The sequence below is a fragment of the Henckelia pumila genome, unplaced genomic scaffold (assembly GCF_033568475.1).
Source record: "Henckelia pumila isolate YLH828 unplaced genomic scaffold, ASM3356847v2 CTG_461:::fragment_3, whole genome shotgun sequence".
NCBI lineage: Eukaryota > Viridiplantae > Streptophyta > Magnoliopsida > Lamiales > Gesneriaceae > Henckelia > Henckelia pumila.
The window spans coordinates 12824590-12852281 of record NW_027331831.1 but is presented as its reverse complement, the minus strand read 5'-3'; the positions used below and the strand labels follow the sequence as shown (position 1 = coordinate 12852281).

Genomic DNA, 27692 nt, shown 5'->3' with positions numbered 1-27692 from the left:
CCACAAGTTCGTAACGAATGACCAAGAATACCACATCGATAACAAAAGTCCGGTAGACGCTCATAGGTAAGGATAATGATGACACCCTCCCCATCTTCAACCCCAACACACACAAATTGTTTCAAGGGTTTTCGAATTTCAAAACGTACCCGAGTGCGAACGAACTGACCTAGATAGGACTGATCGTAAGCACCCCTGAATGGTGTAGACACTTCTCATTCGACGAGTTACAACTATCGTAGAGTATACTTTTCATGAGATTTATTCAAATGATTTAATCTCTCAATATACAATTTAGATCACGCTCCACTAGATGATCGCAACCACTCAAGCCATTCTAGCAATCCAGATCACATGTCTCGTGATGATGCACAACCATTTGTATGCATCCTCTCTGGATCGATCCAATCTCTCCATCTGCAATCTAAAGGTTCAGATTGGGAACCATCACACCCCTTCAATCTAGTGTGTCCAACCACTATCCAATGACTCTCAATCTTCAGAATCTCATGCATCCCCAAGACCCCAATCATCCACCTCATCAGCAAAACCTTGTCATATGTACGTTGATCGGACCAACCGACACATCATCGAACCACATTTTATTTTCATATGATGAAAGGTTTCTCAATGCTCCCAATGACGAATCGACGATGTGAAGTGCAAAGTGCACCATCAGTACTCCATTACTAATTTAGCGTACATGAGTCGTGCACGAGGTAATTCAGCATTGAGTAGGTATGGAAATAAACAAGTTCAAACTCGGCTCTCTTTTATCAAACGTTTTTTTAATTGCGTAATGAATAATATTTTCTAAAAAAATAATTTGAGCGAATCTAACTCGTATTGAAATTTGAACCTATTGAATTTTGAGACAGGCCAAACTCGCCGCCACATTGTCATCCTCAGCCGATCTTCAAAATCCAAGACAAGCCCAAGTAATTTTTTGAAGAAACACGTGATTTGCGGAAAAGTAATAGTAAACAACAAAGTAGAGTATGTTTGGATGAAATGACTTGATTTCGACGAGCTTATTGATCGGAGTAATTGGACGTTGAGAAGTATAAATGGGCCAGAATTCTGAAAGTGGGCCGAGCCCATATAGTCGACGAGTATTTTAATTTGTAATGATATGGTAGAAGAAAACAGTAGAATAGAAACACCATAGATTCAGAAAATAAGCAAAATCTCTCTCACTATATAAACGGAGGGAAGGGCTCAAACTAATTTCAAAGCCCCTCTCTAAATCCCTCACTTCTTCTGCTTCATTTTGAAGCTGTCTTTTTAAATTACCCAATTCCCTTTTACTTTCCATTCAAGCATCGGAACTAGGGTTTGGTTCTTAGGGTTTTCGGATAGCTGGCTGTTGTTTTCCCTGCTAGGGCTTTTTTATTCACAGTAGGGGAGCAGTGATCTTCTCCATGGCGGCAGAGAAGTTACGGGATTTGAGCCAGCCGGTGGATGTTGCTCTGCTCGATGCCACTGTCGCTGCTTTCTACGGAACCGGATCTAAAGAGGAGGTCTGAAGCACTCTTTTAATCTTTTTTTTTTTGTCTTTTGGGAGTTTCTCCGGTTGTCGTTTGACGGCTTATGTTTTGTGATTGCTAACGGTGAATGGGAGAAAGCCGACGTATTTGTTCTTGATTTTCGAACAAATGTTTGTGGCATCGTAAGCAGCATTATCTACCATGGACACTGCCTAGAATTTTTTTTGAACATCGTTGAATTTGACTGTAGATGAATTCCATTAACCGTGGGGGAGGTGTCATTTCATTTCCTTTTAAACTTTTGAATTAAATTTTCCCAAGAGTGTTGAGTGAATAGTTCAGTACTGTTTGTGATTTACAACGAATTTTCTCGGTGAATATTTGCCCATGATTCAAGTTAATAGCCTAGAAAGTGTATTTAACATTGTGAATAAACCGCAAGCTTTCTCATTCCATGTATATGATATGGCCACAAATGTTTATTGCATTTATTCAGGTCCATAATATTATTGTTCTTAGCATCTATCAAGGATTCTGGCTGGTTTTGTTTATTTATTCCCTATGTCCTTTAGAATGAAAGTAAAATGCGAGGTCTGGAACAATGTGACTTGTCTGCTCTGTTTTGAGAGCGATTATATACTTATGAGGCTCTTTCAACATTTGTTTAATTTATTACGACCTTTTCAACACTGGCGATATAGAGACAGTTGCAACATTTGCAACGATCACCTATCCCTAGGCTATTATCTTTCATTTTATTTTCCTAGGGCGGCAGTGATTGCATTCTTAACTTATGGACTACTGAACCTTCTCATAACTCCAAATTATGGCTCTCCTACCATTCACGTGAACTCTGTGTGGTCGTTGGAGATTACGTTATCTTTGGTGCTTTTTGCGCATGTTATGGATACTCTTCCTTAAATTTTAACTTTTTAACATGGATACTGTTAATTTTGCTGCTTTGCATTCAGTGTGGAGTTATGCAATCGATTGTCGTTAATGGTTTGTCGTAACTTACAGGGAAAATATTCCTTGTTTGGAACAGTGCATCATCTAATTTCTTGCAACAACACGTGTATTTTGTCTTTTGTAATCTGCTTTGTTATTTCATACGGTGTCTCTTGTAGCCACCTTGGTTATATCGAAACTCCCTAAGGCATAGCGTGATTCGAGCAGATTTCACTTTACTTCGACCTAACAAAATCTCGGTTCCAATAGAACACTGTTACGGTTCACAATAAAACACTCCTATTAATTACTTAAAGCATATAATAATTTTAACATCCAATCTCGTGAATATAATATATATGGACAATCTAATCTGAGTAATCAGTAAATATTTTTATTCTTTTCACTTGGCTTCAATTGAACTCAGCTTAAAGCCTTGACCTTCAATTTGTTATCACACAGATTCAAAAGTATTACATAATATACCTCTATTACTAAACCAGTGAGGAATGTTCAATAACTTATGCGCAATTTCTACCTCTATTACTAAACCAGTGAGGAATGTTCAATAACTTATACGCAATTTCTACCAGCATCATTTATTTAACTGTAAAATAATAAATTTAATGCCCATTTTGTGCGACCATATCAGAACGGACAAATTGAAACCATATTGTCAGTTTGATTGGATAAAAACTAGAAAAGTATCATAAATAATATTTAATATCGCAGGAATGGCTAATGGATCTGGCAGACGAACATGTAGATATTATTTTGGTAAATCTTTTTCAAAATTCATGATTTAAAGTTTACAAATAATATGTTACGAGAGTGTGAATGATGAGGAAGGAACTTGTCTCAATGTTCTTGAGGATGAATATTGATTAAGTCTCATACGTTGAAAGAGTGGGTTTTCACTTGATTATTCACACCTCTCCATGCATATCTCATGCTGGATATATTTACTCATGTAAAAATTCTTTTTATTTAATTTCAAACATTGTTCGCGGATCTTCATTGTAATTTTGGTTATTAGTTTTAGTTTTTTGTCGTCGTTTCTATTAGTTGGCATTGCTAGTTATTTGATTCCCAATTCCTGCATATTATAGCTGCTTTATTGAGAATACAGTGGAGATATTTAAATTGAATGATAAAGTGCACAGAATGGCAATTGGAAATTTCCTTTTTTGCTTATTATGTGAATTAAAACCAATTGGTTTTCCCTTTCATGATGCAGAGGACTGCAGCAGATCATATTTTGCGGGACTTGCAAAATAATCCAGATATGTGGCTGCAAGTTGTTCACATTTTATCCAGTACTCAGAACTTGAACACCAAGTTTTTTGCCCTACAGGTCTGTGATTAACTATTTCATGGTAGTTATGAAGTTTAATATTTATCTTAGTAAGATTTCCATGTTTGTTTTTACCATCAACTGCTCTCTGCTTATTGGTAATTCTCTTCGTTTGTATTTATACGTTGCTATTTGATGCTGTTAAGTGAACTGCTTCCTGAACAGGTTCTAGAAGGTGTTATCAAGTATAGATGGAATGCTTTGCCTGCCGAACAACGAGACGGCATGAAAAACTATATTTCCGAAGTTATTGTCAAGGTGACTATGACCAATTCTTTCTGGGACGAGTGTTGTGATTATCTTTCATGTTATGTTTAAGTTATGAGGTTATATATGCTTAAGAGTTTCACTCAATGTTCTTTGTAGCTTTCAAGCGATGAGATCTCCTTTCGGCGAGAGAGGTTATATGTTAACAAACTCAACATTATATTGGTGCAGGTATTTATGTTCTATTCTTAATATGATTGCCTCTTGAATATTCATAGTTTCTATCTTTGGATTTCCTCATTCAACTAGGGAATCTTCTGATTAGAATTCTCAAACTTGATAATGATTCTGGTATGGTTTTCAGATTTTGAAGCATGAGTGGCCAGCCCGTTGGCGCAGTTTTATTCCTGACTTGGTCGCAGCTGCGAAAACTAGTGAAACCATCTGCGAGAATTGCATGGCCATTCTAAAAGTCAGTCATTTATACCTCTATTGTGGTTATTAATAATGAATTAAATTTAGTTGACGAAAAGATGATGTTTGTCAGCTTCTAAGTGAAGAGGTCTTTGACTTCTCAAGGGGTGAAATGACTCAGCAAAAGATTAAAGAGTTAAAACAATCATTAAACAGGTAGCAATTTGATTCTTGGTCTAGTTATGGATTACTTCAGTAGTTATATTGTTGTCACTTAGATTTTCATTGCAGGTTAACTCAATTTTTTATATTTGTAATTGCGTGGATGCCTGCCACAAGCAATTCACTTACTCATATTGTATTCATCCTTCCACGCTTATATTCAATCTTGCATTTTAGTTCTACTGTTCTGATGTGAATTATTTTTTTTTGCTATGAACTTGATGTGCAACTGCTTTGACTTTTTTTTCCTCCAATCAGGCTGTTTCTTTTCTCCTAATGTTGAGGGGTTATGTTTGTTTACAGTGAGTTCCAGCTCATTCACGAATTGTGCTTATACGTATTATCAGCATCTCAAAGGGCCGAACTTATCAGGGCTACCCTAGCTACATTGCATGCATTTCTTTCGTGGATCCCTCTGGGTTACATATTTGAGTCTCCACTGGTGTGCATTCCTTCCTTTCATGTTATTTCTTCTTAAACTGGGAGGATCTGCGACCTTCTGATTTGTCAAATCTTTTATTTGTTAGATTTGTTAGTGCTATGCTAAATTTTATTTGTTGCCCCTGGGCCTTTCTTGGCAGCTTGAAACACTTCTTAAGTTTTTTCCTGTGCCCGCATATCGCAATCTGACGCTTCAGTGTTTGACGGAGGTATATTGCACTGTCATCTTTGGAATGCTAATTGCGTTCTTTCCTAGAAATAATTATGGCTGTGCATGAACCGGGTTTTGCAGGTTGCTGCTCTTAGTTTTGGGGATTTTTATAACATGCAGTACGTCAAAATGTATACAATATTCTTGGTGCAACTGCAGGTATTTCTGATATTTATGCAATATTGCGATGTTCATTTCACTACATGTTAGGGACAAAGTGGGATTCTTGGATGATTCTCCAAAACATTTGTTGCCTTGTAGAACATCCTCCCGCCGACCACAAATTTTTTAGAGGCATACGCGAATGGAAACACTGAAGAACAGGTATTTTTTGAATGATATCAAACATCAACGTTTGTAGTTTGTTCGTTGTTTGTCAATGCTGATATTCCGCTACTTGTTTTGCCCCCAGGCCTTCATTCAGAATTTGGCTTTGTTTTTCACATCGTTTTACAAGGTAAACTCCCTTTGTCATCTGTTCCAAGGAACTAGAACAGAGGCGATAAAAGACCACCCAACGATTTTTTGTTTTCTGGGTGACATGATGTGGAAGTTGCTTGTGAACAAGTTGCAATTATCATGTATGAGGTTGTTTTAAAATGGATGTTGCATCAGTTGGACTTATTAGTGATTGGCATATCATCGAGTTGATGTGTTGGTATATAAAGTTCTTGTTGTTGAGATTTTACCCTAGAGTATGTTACTGGATACCATGCGTATGACTACATGGACAGTTGGTTTTTTCATCTTTAGTTCTTTTATTTTCCAGGGAAGACCTCCTATGCTTGTGCAGCGTTCTGAAATATAAACCCCACTTGAATTATTCTGTGGCCAGTAGTGCTAGAACATTGATTGTGGCCATTTGCGTCTTTCACTGAAATAACTATCCTCTGGCTTTCCTTTTGTTCTCTGATGCAGTCTCATATTCGAGTTTTAGAATCATTGCAAGAGAACATAAATGCGCTGCTAATTGGCCTTGAGTATCTCATCAATATCTCATATGTGGATGATACTGAAGTTTTTAAGGTAGAAGTTTTTCATCCTCAATTTCTTTATAACATTATCATATTATTTTATGCTCCAACACTACCGGGGGCTCCTAGTTTTTGTCTTGATCTGTCTGGCATCAATAGGATATGATACATGGCGGTAAAGCTGTCACTACACTAGCAGCCACCAAGTTAATTTTTGAGGTCTATTGGCTTGCAGGTTTGTTTGGACTATTGGAATTCCTTAGTTTTGGAGCTGTTTGAAGCTCACCATAATCTGGATAATCCCGCAGTGATTGCAAACATGATGGGACTGCAGGTGTAATGATGTTTTACTTCTGCTCTGTCTTCTGTTAGTTTAAACTATATAATCTAGCTGATTTGTTTGCATCTTGGCAATATTTATGTAATTATGTTCGCTTGATAGAGTTGAGATATAGAATATATGTTTCTCGTATGATCATATCAGATTCGAACCTAGAAGATATGGAAATCTGTGTATTGTTATGCCTTGTTAAGGCTGATTATTTTTATGTTGCTTTCTCTTGCAGTTGGTAAAAGGGCAACACCCTTTTGTTTTTTCCTTCTTAATTTTCTGGGACGTGTTTGATACGTTCAACAATATATGTCCGTTTTTGTTGCATGCATTTAATGGATGGTGAAATCCGTTTTGATTTAAAGTCTGAGTTTCATGGTACATTGTGGATAACATTCCGAGTTGGAATTATGTTTGTGAGCTGGGTAGACTTGAGTATTGTTGATTCTTTGTGTTGACTGCGTTAAATGGATCCTCATCTTTGAGAAATCAGAAAATAGATGACTTATCCAATTTAATGTTGTTTCTGGTTAGCCTTAGACGTAAGTTTACTGTATATTATATACAGTGAAGTCAGCAGCGCTATTATCTTTGATACAATTGCCTTTCCACTCCAGCATCAGTTTTGTTTAAAAAAGAATCGATGTATCATAGCGACGTAGTCCGACTTGATCCTTTTGCATCAGTTGAAATGTGCTAACATATCCTATCCATTTAAACATTCGGAGGTTAAATGTTTCTGGTCTATTGTTGGTCATGTTGTTTGCAACTTGTGTTATTATTTTGAAAATGAGAACTTAATGGCCCTGAGAATGGATGTATGATGATTAATGGATAAACATTCTAAATCTTTACTTATCTTTAGATGAATAGACAGTTAAATGATTAAATAATCGATAGATTTTTTTAGCATTTTCTGTATCTTTATTAAATAAAGAGACTTTTTCTTTATACCACTTTTACTTCTATATAAATATCTATTTATACAATAGCTGCCTGATTTTTGTATTGAATAACTAGCCTCCAATGCATCCACTTCCCGGTATGGTCGATGGACTTGGTTCACAACTCATGCAGCGACGCCAGCTGTATGCTGGACCAATGTCAAAGTTGAGACTGCTGATGATCTGCCGAATGGCAAAGCCAGAAGAGGTGCTTATCGTGGAGGATGAAAATGGAAATATTGTTCGTGAAACCATGAAAGACAATGATGTGCTTGTGCAGTATAAGGTCCTTGATCTTAAAAACTTAAATTCCTAAAACACTTAATGTTTCCTTGTTTTTCAATTTGAATCTCGTGCGTCGTATATTACCTCATGTTGACACGCATAATAATAAAAAAATTTGCAGATTATGAGGGAAACTCTGATCTACTTGGCTCATCTTGATCATGAAGACACGGAAAAGCAGGTATTCATTTCTGCACCTATGTGAGCTTGTGGAAAGGATTTGTGTGTCCTATTTACTTTGGTCAGATGTTTGTGCTGCAGTAAAATTCAATCAGTGGGTGAAACCAATTACAGTTGACATATCGTTTTATCACTGTGTATGAGACGCCCTTCAAGTTTAGACATGACTTGTTTCCTTCTCCCCAATTATGTTTTGGAACAAACTAAAGTAATTCAGGGACCAGAGTCCAGAACTAATGCTTATCATATTTTTCTGAATGTCCCATGACAGCTGTAGTGAATTCTAAGTGTGATTTTCATTTTTGTTATTTGATATATTTTTCTATTATTTAAGCATTACGCTTAATTACTGAATTCTTATTGCTACCTCCGAGTCACACGAATAATATAAAGCTTATATCATATTCATGTCTGAAAAGAAAGATGTTGAAATCCCTAATAAAGGAATAAATGCACGCTAGCGACTTTGTCAATTTACACCTGTCGTTTCTTTCAGATGTGTTGATTCCAATGCGTGCAGCTACTTTTTATAGTGGGAAACCCTAGCATTTAGATTGTCATGACTATCTGTTTGGACTCTGGTACTGTTGTTAGTGTCAGTGGTGGCTGAAGATTGATTTGGTGTTCTAATTTGTTGTTATTTTGTATTTGAGCACGATTAATAATATTTATTTTTAGTAGAATTAAGTAGTTAGTTTCGTTCTCTCTGAAGCACTTCAGTTCCTACACCCAGTTTGCTATGTTGCATGGATACGGGTACGAGTATCGTATCGGACACGACACTATACGGCTAGGATACGTCGAATATTAAATAATATAAAACTATTTAATATATATAAATTTAGTATTAGAAATTAAAAATCCTAAATTAGAAAACCATATTTCATCAATCATAATATCCATTACAAACATAAGACATAACAAAATATAATAAAACACCAAATCCATCTTAAACAAGTAAACAAATCAAACATCCATACTGCTTAGTGCCTATTGTACAACCTAGTGCCTACTGTGCTGTAAAATATACTTTTCTGCTAGAAACAACAATTAAGAAGATACATCCCTAAAGCAAAAAATAATCTGGGCAGTGGACACTGATTTCAGAAGGAAAATAAGAAGAAAATGTAACAGAAACTGGAGTGCAGCTTTCTGCGATGGCGAGCAGAGGGGAGCGGCGGGCCGCGGCGAGGGACAGCGACTGCCTACTGGTGTTGGGAATTTGGGACGACTGATGATAGATGGACGATGATGATAGAAAGACGCACTGGGCAGAGAAATAATCAGAGAAGAAAGACTACTGATTAGGGCTTTTTAGGCCCAATTATAAATTTATTAAATAGTCCTCAGAAGTCTTATTGCTTTTCAATTTAACCCTAGAAATTTTAAATTTTTTGCAATTGAGTCCAAACGCATCCGGAAACGTGTCCTCGCCGTATCCTAGCAGCCGTATCCGACTAGTCAAAGTCAAAAAAGTCAATGACACGTTTTTTGCCGTGTCCGACACGCGTATTTGCGTATCGTGTCCGTATCCGATACTTCAAAAAAAAAATCTGCAGTATCCATGCTACATAGCCAGTTTGTGAATGATTCACCAACTTCTGGTTGTATTTCTAGATGCTGACGGCCTTTGTATTTGATTTATGTGCTTTCGACTTTGACACAATTCAGTTTATGAATTTAATTTTTGGCCACAAACACAGATGCTGAAGAAATTAAGTAAACAACTGAGTGGAGAGGATTGGACCTGGAACAACCTCAATACATTATGTTGGGCAATTGGATCCATCTCTGGATCAATGGTGGAGGAGCAGGTAGGGAATTTTTTTCTCTTTTGAATTTGCATGGGAAATTGTATATGCATGTTTTTCTTGTTTTTCCATACGATATAATGTTTGTCATCTCAGTTCCTTTGTATGTTCATTTATTGTCTTAATATGATTTTGCTGGCAATTATGAAAATTCCGAGCCTATATAGTGGAGGCATATCTTTGAGTCATCGTTAAGTCAAAGCTTGCACAGACATAAATTTTCATTCAACTTTCTTCTTCTTCTTTGTGTATCCCTTTCTGCAATTGTAAATAATCTATCCTTATTCTTGTGGCCATCCATTCGGTGGCACTTTAGCATCTGAATTAGGTGATAAAACACATAGTTGTCAAAAGCGCAGAAGTGCTCGCTTTAAGCGCAATGCCTGCGCTTCAGTGTGCTTCAAAGCGCACAATTTCCATGAAGCGTGCGCTTTTTTGCGCTTCACATAGAAGAAGTGAGAAGCGCACTTCGGAGAAGAACAGCCTTTTTTTAAAAAAAAAAATGTTTGATAGAGGTGAAATGGCCTTTTAAAGTGCAATTTATCCTTTATTTACCCTAAAAAAAGCACAGAAACCCCAACATCAAATTGTCTTTCCTTCCCAACGCCTCTGCCCTTGGGCCTTGTGTCATCTCGTCATTTGCCCTCTCCATTTTAATATTTGATATTCAAAAGATGAAGATTATGGTGATTTCAATATTCAAAAGGTGGATTTTTTTTATATTTTTTAAGAATGATTTTTTATTGCGCTTTACTCCCGTAAAAGTAAAGCGTGCGCCTCGCTTTGCGCTTAAAGCCCGAGGACACTTGAGCGCTTTAATGCGCCTTGTGCTTTTGACAACTATGATAAAACCTGTTAGATTCGATTTTATTCATCGTGTAATCATGGCCGAGAACATGATTGTGCTAGTGTGATTCCAGTTTTATGGTTTCATTTCGAATAGTTGAAACAGAGGTTTTGTTAGTTATATTTGCTCTTGTTCAGAGCTATTCTTAATATATAATTAAGTTAATCCATTTCTAATCATCATGGTTGCGTCCTTTTTTTTGTCATGAAAGAATCGTCTCCGACCCCTGTTCTACATTTGAAGGATTTGTGCAACTTTTGCTTTTGACAGGAAAACAGGTTTCTGGTGATGGTTATTCGTGATTTGCTGAACCTCTGTGAAATTACCAAAGGAAAGGACAATAAAGCAGTCATTGCCAGCAATATAATGTAAAGATGCTCTTTCTTAGACGGTGACAATTGTTGGTTATGGTGCTGCAGGAGAACTATTTCTGACTGTAAAATTTAGGCGACTTAAGAGACATTGCATGACTAATTTGGTTGAAACATATGCTCTATGACTCACATTGGTGGATGCAGGTATGTGGTTGGGCAGTACCCGAGATTTTTAAGGGCTCACTGGAAGTTCTTGAAAACTGTTGTGAACAAGTTGTTTGAATTCATGCACGAAACCCATCCTGGAGTTCAGGTTGAATCTGATATTCGCTCTATTATTTCAAATAATAATACACATATGGTAGCCGCTGGTAGGGCGGGGTTCTTCTGTTTTTCCTACTTTGGTTTGCCTTCTATGTCCTGCATTTTTATCCATGGACTTATGCGGACGCGTTCGTTTATTGATTCTTTTCAGTTTTTTTTTAATTGTGTTTTAATAGTGTATTCCTGTCTACTTGTGTGCAGGACATGGCATGTGATACGTTCTTGAAAATCGTGCAGAAATGCAAACGGAAATTTGTTATTGTACAGGTCGGGCTTCTATCGATCATTTTCCTGATGATAGGATTAGGCAAACAATATCTTTGGAAGCCAGGAAATTTTTAACCATACATGTCATTTCTTTATTCCAGGTTGGAGAAAATGAGCCGTTTGTTTCAGAACTATTAACCACTCTTCCAACAACTATTGCAGATCTCGAGCCTCATCAGATCCATTCCTTTTATGAATCTGTAAGACCTTGTTATTTGCCACATTTTAATTCAAGGAAAGGAACGACTGTGATATTCTTGATTTAAGACCATGTATTATAAGTAAATTATGGCAATGTTTGTTTTAAGTTTTAAGTGCTGTATCCTCGTCACTGTAGGTGGGTCATATGATTCAAGCGGAATCGGATCCTCATAAGAGGGACGAATATTTACAGAGATTGATGGAGCTTCCTAATCAGGTAATTTCCTTCTCATTTCACCTGTTAGAATAAATCCCTGTTACTTTGTCTCAACCTCCTTCTCCTCCTTTCCTCTTTGTGATAATTACCTATATACTGGCATTAACTGGAGCTCCTGCAGAGCTTGACCTGTGGCTTATACATTGTCTTTTTCAGAAATGGGGTGAAATTATAGGGCAGGCACGCCAGAGTGTGAATTTCCTGAAAGATCAAGATGTGATAAGGGCAGTGCTTAACATATTGCAGGTATGTTTTCCTCAAAGTAAGCATGGAGTTGTACATGTATTTTAACTGAAAAATGATCCTCTGTGCATTCTCGTATCTACAAGTCTGATGGTGAATGAAGATGTTGGTTTATTCTTAGATGGTAGAGAGCTAGTCATATGTGATTTTTCTTAAAAGAGAGAACAGCTCATGCATAAATATGGTGTCGTTAACTTATTTCTGTTACTGGATACTAATACTCGTTTTGATTCTTCTAAATGTATTGTTACTATGTACTCTAATGCGTGCTATTGTTTCCCCAGACAAATACTAGTGCTGCCAGTTCTCTTGGAACATATTTCATGTCACAGATTTCGCTAATCTTTTTGGACATGCTCAATGTGTACAGGTCTGTGCAAAATGTTTTTGGAATTTCTATTGAAACATCTTGTCCAAGGATTTTCACCTCTGCAATTCTTATCTTACTAAGAGTTTGTGTGCTGCAGAATGTACAGTGAGCTTATATCTACCAGTATCCAACAAGGAGGGCCATACGCTTCCAGGACATCCTTTGTAAAACTTCTACGGTAAGATCCAAAATTTGAAGCTTTGTTTGCATGTTTGTTGGATTTTGATGCTCATGTTCACCACTTGTATTTTTAACAGCTCAGTCAAGAGGGAAACATTAAAGCTCATTGAGACATTTCTTGACAAAGCTGAAGACCAACCTCATATTGGTAAACAGTTTGTTCCTCCAATGATGGATCCCGTACTTGGTGACTATGCCCGGAATTTACCTGATGCAAGAGAGTCGGAAGTTCTTTCTCTCTTTGCCACAATAATAAACAAGTATGCCTTAAAAAAAGAAAAATTGTGATGTTTTTCGTTTTATTTTCTGGGCCTGCTGCTCTTTGCTCATTGTTTCTTTCACTGTTTAGGTACAAAGGGGCTATGATTGAGGATATTCCTCGCATATTTGAAGCTGTTTTCCAGTGTACTCTAGAGGTTGACGAAATACTTCTTGCGAATTAATTTAAATCACCATGTTTCAGTTTTTGTTTATGACTCACGGAAGTGTACGATCAACAATAACTACCATATCATCTTATGTGCTTGACTTCATTGGTTACATTGCAGATGATTACAAAGAATTTTGAAGACTATCCTGAGCATAGACTAAAGTTTTTTTCATTACTTCGGGCAATTGCTACGCATTGTTTTCTTGCTTTGATGCACTTGTCCAGTGAGGTATGTTGACATACATAATACTCCCAATCACTTAGTTGATGATGATCTATGACATATGAAGATGTTCTAAAATATCTGGGGCTTTGGACGTAACATGTTTTAAATAAATTGGACCTTTTATCACTATCTTTGAATGAATATGATGTTTTTTGTTTTTTGTTTAGCAACTAAAACTTATCATGGATTCCATCATTTGGGCCTTCCGGCATACTGAACGAAATATCGCCGAAACGGGACTCAATCTATTACTGGAAATGCTGAAAAACTTTCAGGTGTTTTTTGGTTTGTTTTTTTGTGTGTGACACACAATTCATTCTATGCCAGGCCTTACGTTCGTTTTCATTAATTGGCAGGCTTCTGAGTTTTGTAATCAGTTCTATAGAACTTATCTTTCTACAATAGAGCAAGAAATCTTTGCTGTTTTGACTGACACCTTCCACAAGCCTGGTTTTAAATTGCATGTGCTGGTGCTGCAGCACCTATTTAGCCTGGTAATCTTATTCTGTTTTCTTTATTTCCCTATCCTTGTTTCATTATTTTCTCTTTCCTTGCTAAGGATGCTGGATGTTGGTTGGCGATCGGTTTGCTTGGACTTTCTTCGTATTCTATCTTTATTTTTTCAATCACTTGGGCTTCCCTAATATTTTTTTTGTCAATGCAGGTGGAATCTGGTGTCTTGACTGAGCCTTTGTGGGATGTTGCTACTGCTCCTTATCCTTATCCCAATAATGGCATGTTCGTTCGTGAATACACAATTAAACTTTTGAGTTCATCCTTCCCTAACATGACAGCAACTGAGGTACTGAAGAGAAACCTGTGGACAAAGTTTGTAGCATATTTATTGTTTCACATTTCAAATCTACCTTTTTTTATACTTATTATCAGGTAACCCAATTTGTAAATGGTCTTTTCGAGTCGAGAACTGATCTTTCGTCATTCAAGAACCACATAAGAGATTTCCTTGTGCAGTCAAAGGAATTTTCAGCTCAGGTGAAGTGTTGGTTATTCATGTTGATTCATGCAATATCCACATCTTGATTTGCTTGAGTATGCTTAGGTCTTATTTTCTGTTTACATCAAATTTCTATTTTTCTCTATAATTTCTCTTAGCTCTTTTAGATTGTCTGAAATTGAGAAGGTCAATAATTCTGGTTCATTTCTCTGAGCACTTCAGTTTGTTTTATGAGGTGGCATTGGAGATTATCGTATTACGGACTTAGATATCTATGCCATTTAGGCTTTTTGATGAAATCTTGGGTGCCAACAGCTACTATTACAGTGTATACAGATCCCTTGTCCAAATACGGTGATCTAAAATCTAAAACTTTAAAATGTTTAAAACGACAGTGTCCATTCGATGAAAACAGGTGACTGTTAGTGGTAAAAAGTTTGAAAGTGACGTTTGTGAGATGCTTAGCCTTGAATGCCCATCTCGATCTCAATCCAGTTTTATATAACCCTGTACTCGATCCTTTTTTATAATGCAGGACAACAAGGATCTTTATGCGGAGGAAGCTGCTGCACAGAAAGAAAGGGACCGACAAAGAATGCTATCAATTCCAGGGCTGATAGCACCCAACGAGATACAAGATGAGATGGTGGACTCATAAGGTGCTGGCAAGATTTCGCTTATTACGCTAATTTTGTGGATTTTGAACTCTGAAATTTAGCTTTCATCCCCTGGAGTCTACAGTTATTCTTTCGATGAAATCCCCATGTGTAATTTTCCCTCAATTTTATCAGAACTTTTTTACTTTCTCGTGCGAAGTGGTGTGTAGCCATGAGAGGGCACACTGGCTTTGCTACCGAAGAAACTATATGCTTCTGGTTGTAGAGTATTTTTAGATTCTAATGTAGAACTACAGTTTGTCAAGGATCTGTTTGTGGCAATGTAATTCCAAATTTGCCCCGGGCGAGACTACTGGCGTTTCAGGATAGAACTAATATATACAACATTGGTGGGTGTGCGCAGAAATCCCTTTTTAGTTTATTTGTAGAACAATTTCTGTATTTGGATTTGGGAGGTTTATTTTTTCTAGTGATGTTTCATATTGGCCTTTTGTGGAATATTTGAATTTTTCCATTTTGTTCCTACAAACATCTAGTAGCCTATTGTCTTGTTAAATGAAAATTTGAATGTCGCACACGACAAGTGTTATTCGATATCCTATTGTTGAAGCCATTTTACGTATGCCATTCATTCGATTTATTAGCGTTTTTTTTGGTGTCATATGTTACACTTCAGAGTGATAAAATGTAGGTTTTCATGTCGGTCTGGATACTATTATTCTTGTCGGGTGTATGTGACTTGATTAGGTTACATTGCATCTCCAAATACTTCAAAAAAATATTTACTTATTTCAAGTTTTCAAACTATCTACTGAATGTTTCTTAGGCCCACTCCAATTGTTTGGTTGACCCAATAGATTTGAAATCTCAAATCTATGGATTTGGGTCATAGATTTATACCCTAATTTTCAACAGATTTAAATCCTTGGTCACAACGGGTGATTTGAAATTTTCTGGGCGTTGCTTTCTTCAAGCTTAAGATACTCTGACAGCCTCACGGTGGTGGGATCTCCGCCTGCACCGTACTCGTTTGCGAAGCCATCTCGTGGCTATTTATCTACCGTACTTCCTCCTACAAATCCCTCATCCACGATCAACAAAGCTTCCAAGAACTCGACCATGAAGACATCCAACGCCACTACGGTCTCCTCCAATATCGTCAAAAAGTCGTCCAAAACTAAGAAAATCGATCAGGTTGAGACGTCGTTGAAGGAATCAAGTCGCGACTTGTCCTTGTTCAAGTTCAAATCGGGCGTGGCCGTGGCCCTTTTCTTCTTCATGGTTTTCGGGTTGTTGAACAGTATGTTCGAGGGCAAAACCATGACCAAAATCCCTTTTGTACCGATGGTTTTGCCCAAAATCTCTTTTGTACCGATTATTGGTGCAGAAGACATATGAGTCACATGTGTTGGGGATATGACATGACTGATTGTTGGATGAAGTTTCTGTATCTGCTGTGTTCGATCAGCACAAGGATGAATCCATTTTTAAATTTTATGTTCATCCAAGCAAGAAATTTAATAAGAAAATGATTCAAATCAACAGATTTTCAAATACATTTATTTGAAATTTTCTATCAAATCCAAATACCTTAATCCAAGCATAACCTTAAAGTATTTCTATCTAGCCAAAGTAACAGGAGACTTTCTGCTGCTTTTTCCTTCAGACTTTTGTTTATTCATAGAAACAATTAAGAGCGAGTATTGATGGGACAAGCCTTTCGCAAGCTCTATAATATTTTTTTTTTCAGCGACATGAGCATAAATTTTAAGGTTATTTGCATCAACATCCAATGTGAATATTAAAAAAAAGCAAAAAGTATCTTTTGTAAAATTAATAACATGTTAGACCTTATGCTTTGAAAAATTTAGCATAAAAACCCTTATCAGAGGGTATAAATGTACCCAAATTTGTATAATATAGGAGTAAAATGTGCTACGTTTTTTATAACTCAAGGATGCATCAACCTATTAATATTTTTTAAGGAATTTATGCATTTTAGACTTTTCACAAGGGAGATTAATGCAATTAGCCTTTACATTTTAGTTTATGCTCGAATGAGATTTTTCATTCTCAAAGGTAATTAATAATAAATTCTTTAATTGTTTAGATCTTATCTCTAGGGTTATTTCTCAATTCATAGGTCAATATTTCAACATAGAAATATAATTTATGTTATAATGCTGATATGATAAATCACAAGTTATTAGATTTACAATTAAAATAATATCTTAGAGATAGGTTGAACTCTATCGAAAATATCATATGCTACATCCATTTTACATGTTTCCACTTGCCGATAATAACAAGGTTCTAAAAAGAATGAAGCGCGTCGAAGCGTGGAAATCAAGTTTCAAGCTTTTCAAGCTTAAGCGAGTTTAGAATAAGTTTAAGTTCCACTTGCCGATATGATTTAACAGATAATTCAAGTTCTAAACTATAAATATACATATTTATAAAAATGTTTTCATTTTTAAAAACAAATAAAATCTTCCGTTCTAAAAAACGGTCGCTTAATCGAGCTGAAGCATATTAAAGCTTAAGCGAGATTAATCGTCACTTAAGAGAGTTTTTAAAACACTGGATAATAATCATGAAATTTATATATACATATATGTGTGTGTTTGTAAGATACTAGTAAGTAATAGTACTTAGCACGTGGAGTATGATATTTGATTTGTCAAATGATATCTATATTTTCTCAATACAATAAGGTTGCGTTTACTTGGGGTGATTATCATGTGATAAGACTATTAATATTAATTCATAGTAAACAAATTATTATTTATCCATAACACTTTATATCATATCTAATTAGTTTAATAATCACCTAATAAATTATATCTTCACAATCCTATCAATATAAGTAAACGTAGCCTTAGAATGTGATACAAAATTCAAAATTTTTATTTTGGAACCAAACATTTATGCCGACATATTGGGCCAATATATTAATCTTAAATCTTATCTTATGATGATAAAAAAATTATCTTATCTTAAATTTTATAATATAAATGTTAATTAGCTAGCTAATAGATATTAAAAGTTGGATTATCAACCGTCACAAAGTAATACATATACTGAATACTGATATTTGGATGGATATTATCGAAATTAATTTTAAAATCAATGTTCTAAAAAGTGGTAGATGGTAAATGGACGGTCATCCATCGCCTAGGCGACCGTCTAAAGGGGGGACAATTTTTTATTTTTAGCCTAAATATCTAATTTGCATAGATGATTTTTAGCCTAAATATCTAATTCGTTCTAGACGGTTTTTTCTTCGTAGCCTAAATATCTATTCTTTTTATTTATCTTAATATTTCTCTAATTTTTCATTTTTATTGAATTCAAACTCAAAATTGATAGCATATTCCGCATCTACATCTGATACAAATTCATCGAAAAATCTGTCAAATAATATTTCTTTTTAAATTTAAATTTTAAAAAATAAAAATTATATATTATATATTAATCTAGGCGGTCACCTAGGCGGATTTTGAGCCGCCTAAGCAGCAACTAGGCGGTCTAAGTGGCCGATTAATGAAAAATCAACTCGAGGCATCAATTGTCTAAAAATCGGGACGATGAGCCATCGTCTAGCGCCTAGGCTCCTTTTTTAGAACAGTGGTTGGAATACTTCTCGACAATGTACTTCCTATCAATTAATTTATTAAAAATTTATTAAATTATATTTCAAGTACCGATTGGTACTTGAAATATTATATTATTTATCTATATATTATTTATCTTATTACTCAAACCAAACGATACATTGGATATTAAGGTTGCGTTTACTTATGTTGATAGGATTGTGAAGATATAATTTATAAGATGATTAGTAAACTAATTAGATATGATATAGAGTGTTATGGATAAATAATAATTTATTTACTGTGATTGATTACAATTGTGATTAAACAAAAATTCACAATTTTGCCTTTTAAATATGATAGAAAAGATTATAAAAAGGGTATATTTGGAGTTTTCTAATTTTTTTTCCATTTATATAAGCCATAGATTATTAATCCTTAATGAAATTGAGGATTACAAATCATGCTCAAATCTAATTATTAACGGGCCTTAAGTTTAGAAATTTTTGTTAATTTTTAAGTAAACATGAGATGAATTATTATTAATAGTCTTATCACATGATAATCACTCCAAGTAAACGTAGTCTAAGAGTATAATATGTTGGTTAATTTGAAGTTATCCAGAATACCCAAGAGCGAAAGTCCAATCATCAATGAGAAGTATCATGAATTAAAAATGTCAAAGACACAAAAATAAATATATTATTGAGAGTTTTATTCACTTTTATATAAAATATTAGATATAATTAGATTAGATTATTTAGATATATGAGAATATGAAATGCTTCGTTTGTAAGATTTGACTTTACTGGGTTACACTGAATCTGCTAATAGCTATTGAAAGAAGAAGACAGAGAAAAAGAAAAAAATGTGAAAAAAAATAAAAATAAAAGAAACGTAGCGATATCAATTAATTTATTGTGTTCTTTTTTTTTCTTTTTTTTTTTTTTCCATTTAATGAAAGTCTGGAATCAATAAAATTTTTTTAAACAATATTCCCTTAATTCCGTCACTTTAGGTTGCATTTCATTCACCCTGTTAGTTCAATTTTTATATTCAGTGTTCTCTTTCAAACTATTTTACCAGTTTATCCCAATTATATTAATATTATTAATAAATTATACAATTTTTTTTTACCTTTATAAAATTTTTATTGAATAAGAGCCAAAGATATATTGATTTATAAAGTTTACATTTTCAAACGCTTTTTTAATTTGTGCGAAAATAAATACAAATCATTTGAGTAAGACAGAAAGAGTAAACGAGATAAGAGCTGGTGTTAGATCCCGACAATTATTATTTAATAATATCATAATTAACAAGACTTAACATTTTGAGTGGATGAATGAATTAATTGGAAAGATACAATTATCTGGTGAATAATATACTATAAAACAAAAGTATACATGCAAGTAAAAAACCTCTCTTGGTTGACTATGTGCTCCAATCAGCTCCATCCCTAAAAAAAACGTTAATGCCAATGCATTATTTTTTTGTTATTTTTTTAAAATAAATAATAATACGTGGGGATAACACATTTTTACCAATCTCTTGGTGCCACGTTCTCTAGTCAAGTTCTAAAATTATTTATTAGTACTGGATGCATGTGTTTCATTAAAACAAAAAAGAATGAGTATTTTATATAGTTTTTAATTATCATTTAGATAGCAATCATGGAATTATATTAAATATGTAATTTGCAAAGATAACATGTGTATTTTTTAACTTTCAATTTGTTCAAACAATACGTGAAATTTCGAAAGTAGATGATATATGATAATTATGTGTAAATTATAAATTTAAGTTTTTTTATTAAATAAAATATTATTAATTTTAAGTATACATATGTATTTTGTAAAAATTATTTGGTGTAATCGGGTCGGACCACTAAGAACTTCAACCTTATAATATATTACTATTTTATTATAATAAAAACCCTTTAATTAATTAACTTTCAATTAATTGATGAAGTTTGAGATAAAATTATATCCTAACTTAATTCACAACAAATCAAAAAATTATTAGGCAAATTAGTCATTTCATATGACCTTATCTTTATTTTTTTAGCCATTAGATGTTTTTTTAATTTATCAAGATGACATTAACTTTATAGTCGCACATCCCTCGATTTAACCTCCACATAAAACAATGGGCTTCTGACTCATGTGGAATGAGGTCCTTTCGAAATCAACTAGTTGGATTATAAGATAAGTTTTTTTTATATCTATTTTTCATTCGGTTAGCAAAACCAATAGCATACTAACGCTGACACATTTACCTGATTTTTAGACGTGCAAGGTCTGGAAAGATGCAATCAGCCCACGAATAATTAGTGATGAATCCATATTCGGTCTAATATTTTTCAAATTTTGTAAGAAATAAGAGATGTGGATATATTACTATAATAAATGTAAAAGAAATCAATGGTAATTAATTTTTTTCAGTTTTATCTTTTTTACTGGTTAATGAGGTAGATGGTACAGTTGGGTTATTACATATGGATCATATACTATCGGATCAATTTTTCCTGAGGCATAAAAAACTGGACCTTTGTATTTATTTATTTATTTTGTATGTTGATTATTCCATTTGTATGGGAATAGAGCGCAGTGAGTGATAGTAGTGGACCCAAATGTATTTCAAAATTAATTCAGATTTCTTCCTGCTTAAGTATTTCTATTTGCTAGCCAAATCAACTTCTGCAGCTTCTTTTTAATTCCTTCCAAACTTTGTTTATTGAAATAATGAATTGATCATTCAGCTGGAATATTATAATGGGACAAGCCTTTGGCAAGTTCTATGATAATCTCTTTGGCGAATCTCAGATTCGGGTAATTTTTAAAACTAGCTAGCTATCCCCATTGAATTGTTTCAGGTTGAGTTATATATATATATATGAAAGTGTTTGTTTCGAATCAAGAACTCTGTATATATCGATGGATATATATATTACTGATTCATTTTGTGAATACATTTTGGTCAACTTAATTTGTTGGATTGATGTTTTCAAAATGGTTGGGGGAATATATATAGATCGTGATGCATGGGCTGGCTTGTGGTGGCAAGACAACTGTTCTGTATAAGCTTCACACCGGAGTGGCTCCGCCGGACATTCCTACAGTTGGTTTCAACGTGGAGGAGGTACGATATCGGGATATAACGTTCACGATATGGGATATGGGTGGAGCTGACAGAACAAGGTCGATTTGGAGACACTTCTTTATCAACACTGTGGCCCTGGTAAATTAATTAATAAGGCCAATATTTTTATTATTTGGTGTGTACATTGATTTGTTTTTGAAGTGATTGGTTGTTTGTTTGTTGTTTTATGTCAGATATATGTTGTAGACTCTGCTGATAGGGAGAGAATTGGGTGGGCAAAGGAAAGGTTTCAGGTTAAATATTTTTTGACATTTAGCATTTGTATTCTTTTCTCAACATCTGATCTCTTCTCATGACTAGCTTGTTTCAATATTGATTTAATTCTCAGGCCATCATCTCACATCCATACATGGTTAATGCTGTTATATTGGTCTTTGCAAACAAGCAAGACATAGTAAGTCATGATTTACCATCGGAATGCTATGTGGCATCAAAAATGATGACGAAATGTAATTTCCCATTTATTTTTTGGGTTCAGGAAGGAGCGATGACGCCGACTGAAGTTTGCGAGGGGTTAGGTCTCTATGAAGTCAAAGACAGAAAATGGCATATACAGGCGACTTGTGCTGTGAAGGGAGAGGGGTTGAATGAGGGGTTGGCCTGGTTGGCTTGCAAGTTGCAGGATAACAAAGCTGCTGCTAAAATTCCTTATGACCATCAGGCCGCAGTTGAATATGACAGACAAGATGGGAATGGATGGTAAAAATTTGAAGAGCAATAGATTATTTTGTATATGTGATGGAAACAATTAGAAACCTCACTTAAATCAAAATTTGATGCAAAGTCCATGTTTGTGTGAATGGATATTACAAGACATTATTCATCTATTTACTTTGGCAGTTTGGTATGTGTTCGTGATGATCGAGATATAACATGTTTATGATATACTAGATCATGTTGCGAGATTTGATTCAGTCGTCGATTCTAATTTTTTTTTTTTTTTTTTTAGTTTTAGATGCAATTTAATTGGAATTTGACTGGCAAGTGGCAAGTCAGTGAGAATTGAAATCAACAATTTCTAAAAGTTGAAGAATCTACGCTAATTTATTTCAATCTCGAAAAAGCAATATTGAACTAGTACAAAAAACTAGAATCTGTTATCGAGGGTGTCAAAAACATATTCTTGCAAGCCAACACAGATTCAATGGAAAATTTTTGCGAACAATATTTTAAGATTGAATTAGATGAAGAGCCAAAATAATTACCAGACACTTTCTTGAAAAAATCATGATTGATTACTCACTATTTAAGTTTATTATATTTAAGTTTATTCTATTAAACCGTGCAAAACACGCCAGAAGAAGTCGAGAACAATTTTGTAGCTTCTTGGGCCCAATTTGGGCCCATTTCAATATGGCCCGGTCCATTAAATTCAAATTTGAAATCTGAGCTTCAACGGCCATATTTTCTAGGTCTGCTTCACCAGCGCGCAGGCTATAAATACGATCCTTAAGTCTCGCACCTTGTCAGAGAAGGCCCCAAAAAATTCACCCCATCAGCTTTCAAGATCTGCGAGAAATCGTCATTTTCAAGCAATGGAATTTCAGAGTCTTACGAGGAGGGAGTTGCAATCTCTGTGCAAGAGGAATAACATTCCTGCCAACATCACCAATGTAGCTATGGCAGACGCTCTCAAATCTCTGAAGTTTGTAAGTTTTGTTGTTTGATTCATTCATTTTTTGGTATGTAACAGCTTAAATTATCCTCCAGATTCACGTAGGGCTTGTCTTTTGTTCTGTTTTTTTTTTCCTTTCTATATGTTGTTGGATGTAAGATCGAAGATTACATCTGTGTTCGTTTCTATTATCATGTAATTATTAGTAATTGCTGTTGAAATAAGATATAAAAATCATTTCAGCTGGGAGTAATAATCTGTTATCTCGCATTTATCATATCAATGAATAAAATGTATATGTGGTGGAGAATTGAGAGAACGTGTGATTCACCGAAACTTGTCAGTGTCGGTCCAGTTTATTTCATGTTCCTAGCTGTTTATTCTTGGATTAAATCCGTTTTCTGAAAAGGTTGAAGGGATTGAGGAGATGTCACAACCCAATGAATCCGAATCAGCTCAATCATCAATTGAATCCCCTGCAAAATCAGAGGTAACATCTCCATATGTTCCTCCAACTGGTGGGAGGACTACACGCCAGAGAACTATTGCAAAAGAAGAGCCCCAAACTTTGGGACCAATGACTAGGACACGGGGAACAGCTAGAAAAACTCATGCCAAAAACAAGGAGGAATCAAGAGCGGACGCAACCGAAACTCCAGCAGTGGCGGCCCAACCTTCGAGAAGGAGGGTTCCAGTTACCTCCGCTTTAAGGAAAATGGAGTCACAGTTTAAGGAATGCGCAGAAGAGGACGAAAAGAAGGGTGTTCCATTGACTCCAGTAGCATTGGAAGTTACCAGTCGGAGAAGGGGATTGAATAAGGAGAGCGAGGCTAGGCGAGTTTATAACAGCACTCGTCGATCAGCAAGGTTGGCAGAGAAGAATGTGGAGATATCGAGTGAGGTGAAGAATGAAAAGCCTGAGATTTTGAGGAGTGATTTGTTTATTAAAGAAGAAGATAAAAACGTGGAGATGAACGTGAAAGAGGTCTCAATTGGTGTGCATGAAGTCTCAGAAATTACTGGTATTTTTGGATCTTTCTGGTTTCTCAAGTTCTCTCTTTTTTTTAATGAGTACCTCGAGTTTAGTGACAACTGACAATAATGTGTTAATCTTGCAGGGGTCGAAGTAGAAACATCCTTGGAGGAGAATTTTAAGAAAATGGATGGTACAGAAGTTTCTTCAGGTGGAAAACAAGATATACCAGATGAAAATGATGAAAGCAAACTAGAAAGCAATGTAGAAGAGAAACTGAGCCAGAACTCTGAACTTGATGATCATAACCTGGAGATGGATCAGTGTATTGATGCAGGAGATGAACAACTAAGCGTCCATTGTGAGACAGGATCAGAGCTGGATGGGGACAGAGCCGATGAAACAGAAACTTCTAATGGTGGAAATGTCGCAATGACACTGGATGAGAGCAATGTGGAAGAGACACTGAGCCAGCAATCTGAAACTGATGAACCTAACCCTGAGATGGATCTGTGTATAGATGCTGGAGTTGAACAGTCGAACGTCCTGTATGAGACAGGATTGGAACTGAATGGGGAGAGAACCGATGAAACAGAACCTTCTATGACACTTAACGAGAGCAATGTGGAAGAGATACTAAGCCAGCAATCTGAAACTGATGAACCTAACCCTGAGATTGATCTGTGTATTGATGCTGGAGTTGAACAATCAAGCGCCCTATATGAGACAGGATCAGCGCTGAATGCGGAGAGAGCCAATGAAACAGAACCTTCTATCGGTGTAAATGTGGCAACGACACTGAATGAGAACAATGACTTTGAAGATGGCGATGGTATGCCATTCCTCGAATATTACTAGCTAAAAATATATATATTTATAATTTTGCAATTGAGTAGTTCAACTTCATATGTGTCACTACATACAATTTCATGTCTGAAGAATTTGCAGATGATGTGAAGCAAGATGAGGTAGGAAAAGAAAATGAAACGAACCCGACTAGTGAAGTGGATAATGAAGTGCAACAAGCCAGTGAAGAAGAGCTGGTGAGAGACAAAATAGCTGCTGAGGAGGAGGTATCTGAGAGTGTACTTGCCAGCATAAACTGTCAGCTCAATTGCTCGAAGAGTGCAGCTGTTGATTCTCCTCTTCGTCTGAATGCTGACTTCCATGAAATCAACGGTATACTTTACTTGTTTTTGAACATGAGATTGTGATTTATATATTAGGATTGGACATGCGGGGTATTATAATGTTGCATTTTGTGGCGACACAAGTTGTTTTACATATCTTACAAATTTGCAGTCGAGGAAAGGCAGGATGATACAGGAGATGAAAAGGAGTCGAACCCGATTGAAGAAACAGAATGCGGACAAATTTTATGCCATGAATTTGAAAATCTACTACCTGAAGCAAGTGAAAAAGCTGACTCACCTTCTTCAGATGCAGTTGACATAAAGAATTCCCCAATCAAACATTTTGGTGGTTTAGAGGGTGCTGCAACAGTTCATTCTCCTGTACTGAATGCTGCTGATTTCCTAAAAGAAATCAATACCTCTGGCATAGAATTTGAACTAGGCAGTTCCATGCCACTAAAGTCTTTGACACCAACCAAGAAATCTGCAAGCAAGCCATCTGCTACAAAGAAAAAGATTGCTGATGTTTCGGATAACAAAGAAAACATTGGCAGTTGCGGTAGTAAACTGGTTCTTAAAAAAGAGAGAGTAAAAATAGCTAAAGACATTGCAGAGAAGAGCATGGATTTGAATGATTTCAGTATGAGAAGTAAATTGGTTCTTAAAAAAGAGAGAGTAAAAATAGCTAAAGACATTGCAGAGAAGAGCATGGATTTGAATGATTTCAGTATGAGAAAGCTGACCAAGATGTTGAAAGAGAGACTACAGATCACAAATAAATCGAGCGAAGATGAAAATGGCAATAAGGTGTGTGATCGCAACCCCCCCACCCCACCCCGTGTTATTATGCATTATTATTTCTTGTTGTGATGTAGATTTGAAATCGAAACTTGCCTTGACATGGTTGAGTCATCGGATGATACAGGCGACAACGAGGCCAGCTCTGCAAGCACTTCCAGAGAACAAACAGACTGCGGAATGAAACCGAAAGACTGAATGGGATTGCTTCTGCATTTTGATTTTGTGGTTCTCTTCAACTTTTTGGTTATTGCATAGGAGGTTTTTGAACCTTCTTGGTTTGCTCCTCTTTCAACTCAAGCTCCTATATGATCATTAGTTTGTAGGTTATGGCAATGTCATCATTTGCCTATTTGGTAATCAATAATGGAGTTCCGTTTATTATTTTTTTCCAGAAAATTGCACTTTATAACTTGATAAACCCAATTAAATTACCCACGCGACAATTTAGTGAGACTAACCTCAAAAAGTTTTGTAACGGCAAAATCTGGTAAATTATTTTTGTCTCATGAATCTTTGATTCAACCTCTTCTTGTCTGTAAACTCTCCTTTTCACTAGATTTTGAACAATGGGTGCCCCCATTCGAGTTCATAAATTCACAAATACAAATTAACTAGGGACGTTAATATAATGATGATGGTTCATTTTAATTCTAAAATCAAGAACGGCAACACACCTCTTCGGCTATTGTCACGTTCTCTCTTTATTTGTTCAAGTTAGAGTAGATTTCTTCCAATTTCCTTCAAGACAATTGATTTTAATTTTGATTTTTTTTTGAAGCAAGACAATTGATATTTTTGGATGTTACAAGTTCTTTTGCTCTCTTAAAAAAACATGTTGTTTTGCTAAAACAAAAAAACAAAAAACATAAGCGAATATTTTACGTTGTTATAATAAATCTTGCCAAAAAATAATATGTAGATACTATATACTTCATACTATATATAAAGCATGAAATATCTATACTAACCAACTTTATCCATCAATATGACACCAATGTCAAATTACAATTTCAGCCTTAAAAAATACTCAGTCATTGATATTGATAAATGACAAATTGTCGATATCAAAACTGCACCTCATCTATTATCTGATATAATTTTATTATTATATCAAAATTGCACCCCCTCTATTATCTAAGTTGGTTTTTAAAAGTACTTTTTTTGTTTTTTTTTTTTGTTTTTTTTTTTTTGTAAAAGCACATTTTTCTCTTCTATCTTCTTAATCCACGTGCACTCTTATTATTCCATCTCTTGCTTCTTTCTAGTCGATATATTTATGCCTCTATCGTATGTGATTTTATATTTACAATTTACAAGTAATTTCTCATCTCATGTTTGATTTAATAAGTCACGAGCAAAATTTTTTGGTGTATAGAACAGAGTACATGGATCGAAGCGAACTCTCGGGGTGTGGG

At 35.2% G+C, this 27692-nt stretch overlaps 3 protein-coding genes and 1 pseudogene across 3 annotated transcripts; all 4 read left to right on the top strand.

Moving 5' to 3' along the window:
- The first annotated feature begins 1163 nt into the window (after positions 1 to 1163).
- On the top strand, positions 1164 to 15480 carry LOC140871249 (protein EXPORTIN 1A). Its single transcript, XM_073273670.1, has 32 exons — positions 1164 to 1520; positions 3673 to 3789; positions 3955 to 4047; positions 4156 to 4227; positions 4361 to 4468; positions 4544 to 4626; positions 4936 to 5074; positions 5214 to 5282; positions 5366 to 5443; positions 5546 to 5608; positions 5697 to 5741; positions 6203 to 6310; positions 6494 to 6592; positions 7610 to 7819; positions 7940 to 7999; positions 9702 to 9812; positions 10927 to 11024; positions 11175 to 11283; positions 11496 to 11561; positions 11663 to 11761; positions 11899 to 11979; positions 12136 to 12225; positions 12507 to 12592; positions 12690 to 12770; positions 12850 to 13032; positions 13122 to 13188; positions 13321 to 13431; positions 13596 to 13703; positions 13785 to 13922; positions 14093 to 14230; positions 14317 to 14421; positions 14919 to 15480. The coding sequence occupies exons 1-32, from the start codon at positions 1422 to 1424 to the stop codon at positions 15039 to 15041; spliced, it is 3237 nt and encodes a 1078-aa protein (XP_073129771.1). The 5' UTR covers positions 1164 to 1421; the 3' UTR covers positions 15042 to 15480.
- Positions 15481 to 15951: 471 nt separating this feature from the next.
- On the top strand, positions 15952 to 16532 carry LOC140872028 (uncharacterized; annotated as a pseudogene).
- Positions 16533 to 21092: 4560 nt separating this feature from the next.
- LOC140872209 (ADP-ribosylation factor) lies at positions 21093 to 22651 on the top strand. The gene is made up of 5 exons (XM_073275005.1): positions 21093 to 21424; positions 21627 to 21833; positions 21929 to 21988; positions 22084 to 22149; positions 22234 to 22651. The coding sequence occupies exons 1-5, from the start codon at positions 21368 to 21370 to the stop codon at positions 22456 to 22458; spliced, it is 615 nt and encodes a 204-aa protein (XP_073131106.1). The 5' UTR covers positions 21093 to 21367; the 3' UTR covers positions 22459 to 22651.
- A 592-nt stretch (positions 22652 to 23243) lies between these two features.
- Positions 23244 to 26458, top strand: LOC140872027 (uncharacterized). The gene is made up of 6 exons (XM_073274764.1): positions 23244 to 23404; positions 23780 to 24392; positions 24489 to 25175; positions 25292 to 25522; positions 25646 to 26283; positions 26402 to 26458. Exons 1-6 carry the CDS (start codon positions 23291 to 23293, stop codon positions 26456 to 26458), a joined length of 2340 nt encoding a protein of 779 aa, XP_073130865.1. The 5' UTR covers positions 23244 to 23290.
- The last annotated feature ends 1234 nt before the right edge of the window (positions 26459 to 27692 follow it).

Excerpts from the sequence above, each read along its gene's own strand:
- LOC140871249 (XM_073273670.1), top strand. The coding sequence starts at position 1,422 with ATGGCGGCAGAGAAGTTACGGGATTTGAGCCAGCCGGTGGATGTTGCT. Across the intron at positions 4,469-4,543 it reads ATTGCATGGCCATTCTAAAA|CTTCTAAGTGAAGAGGTCTT; the intron begins GTCAGTCATTTA and ends GATGTTTGTCAG. Across the intron at positions 13,704-13,784 it reads AAATGCTGAAAAACTTTCAG|GCTTCTGAGTTTTGTAATCA; the intron begins GTGTTTTTTGGT and ends ATTAATTGGCAG.
- LOC140872209 (XM_073275005.1), top strand. The coding sequence starts at position 21,368 with ATGGGACAAGCCTTTGGCAAGTTCTATGATAATCTCTTTGGCGAATCT. Across the intron at positions 21,425-21,626 it reads TTGGCGAATCTCAGATTCGG|ATCGTGATGCATGGGCTGGC; the intron begins GTAATTTTTAAA and ends GAATATATATAG. Across the intron at positions 21,834-21,928 it reads TTATCAACACTGTGGCCCTG|ATATATGTTGTAGACTCTGC; the intron begins GTAAATTAATTA and ends GTTTTATGTCAG.
- LOC140872027 (XM_073274764.1), top strand. The coding sequence starts at position 23,291 with ATGGAATTTCAGAGTCTTACGAGGAGGGAGTTGCAATCTCTGTGCAAG. Across the intron at positions 24,393-24,488 it reads TGAAGTCTCAGAAATTACTG|GGGTCGAAGTAGAAACATCC; the intron begins GTATTTTTGGAT and ends TTAATCTTGCAG. Across the intron at positions 25,523-25,645 it reads TGACTTCCATGAAATCAACG|TCGAGGAAAGGCAGGATGAT; the intron begins GTATACTTTACT and ends ACAAATTTGCAG.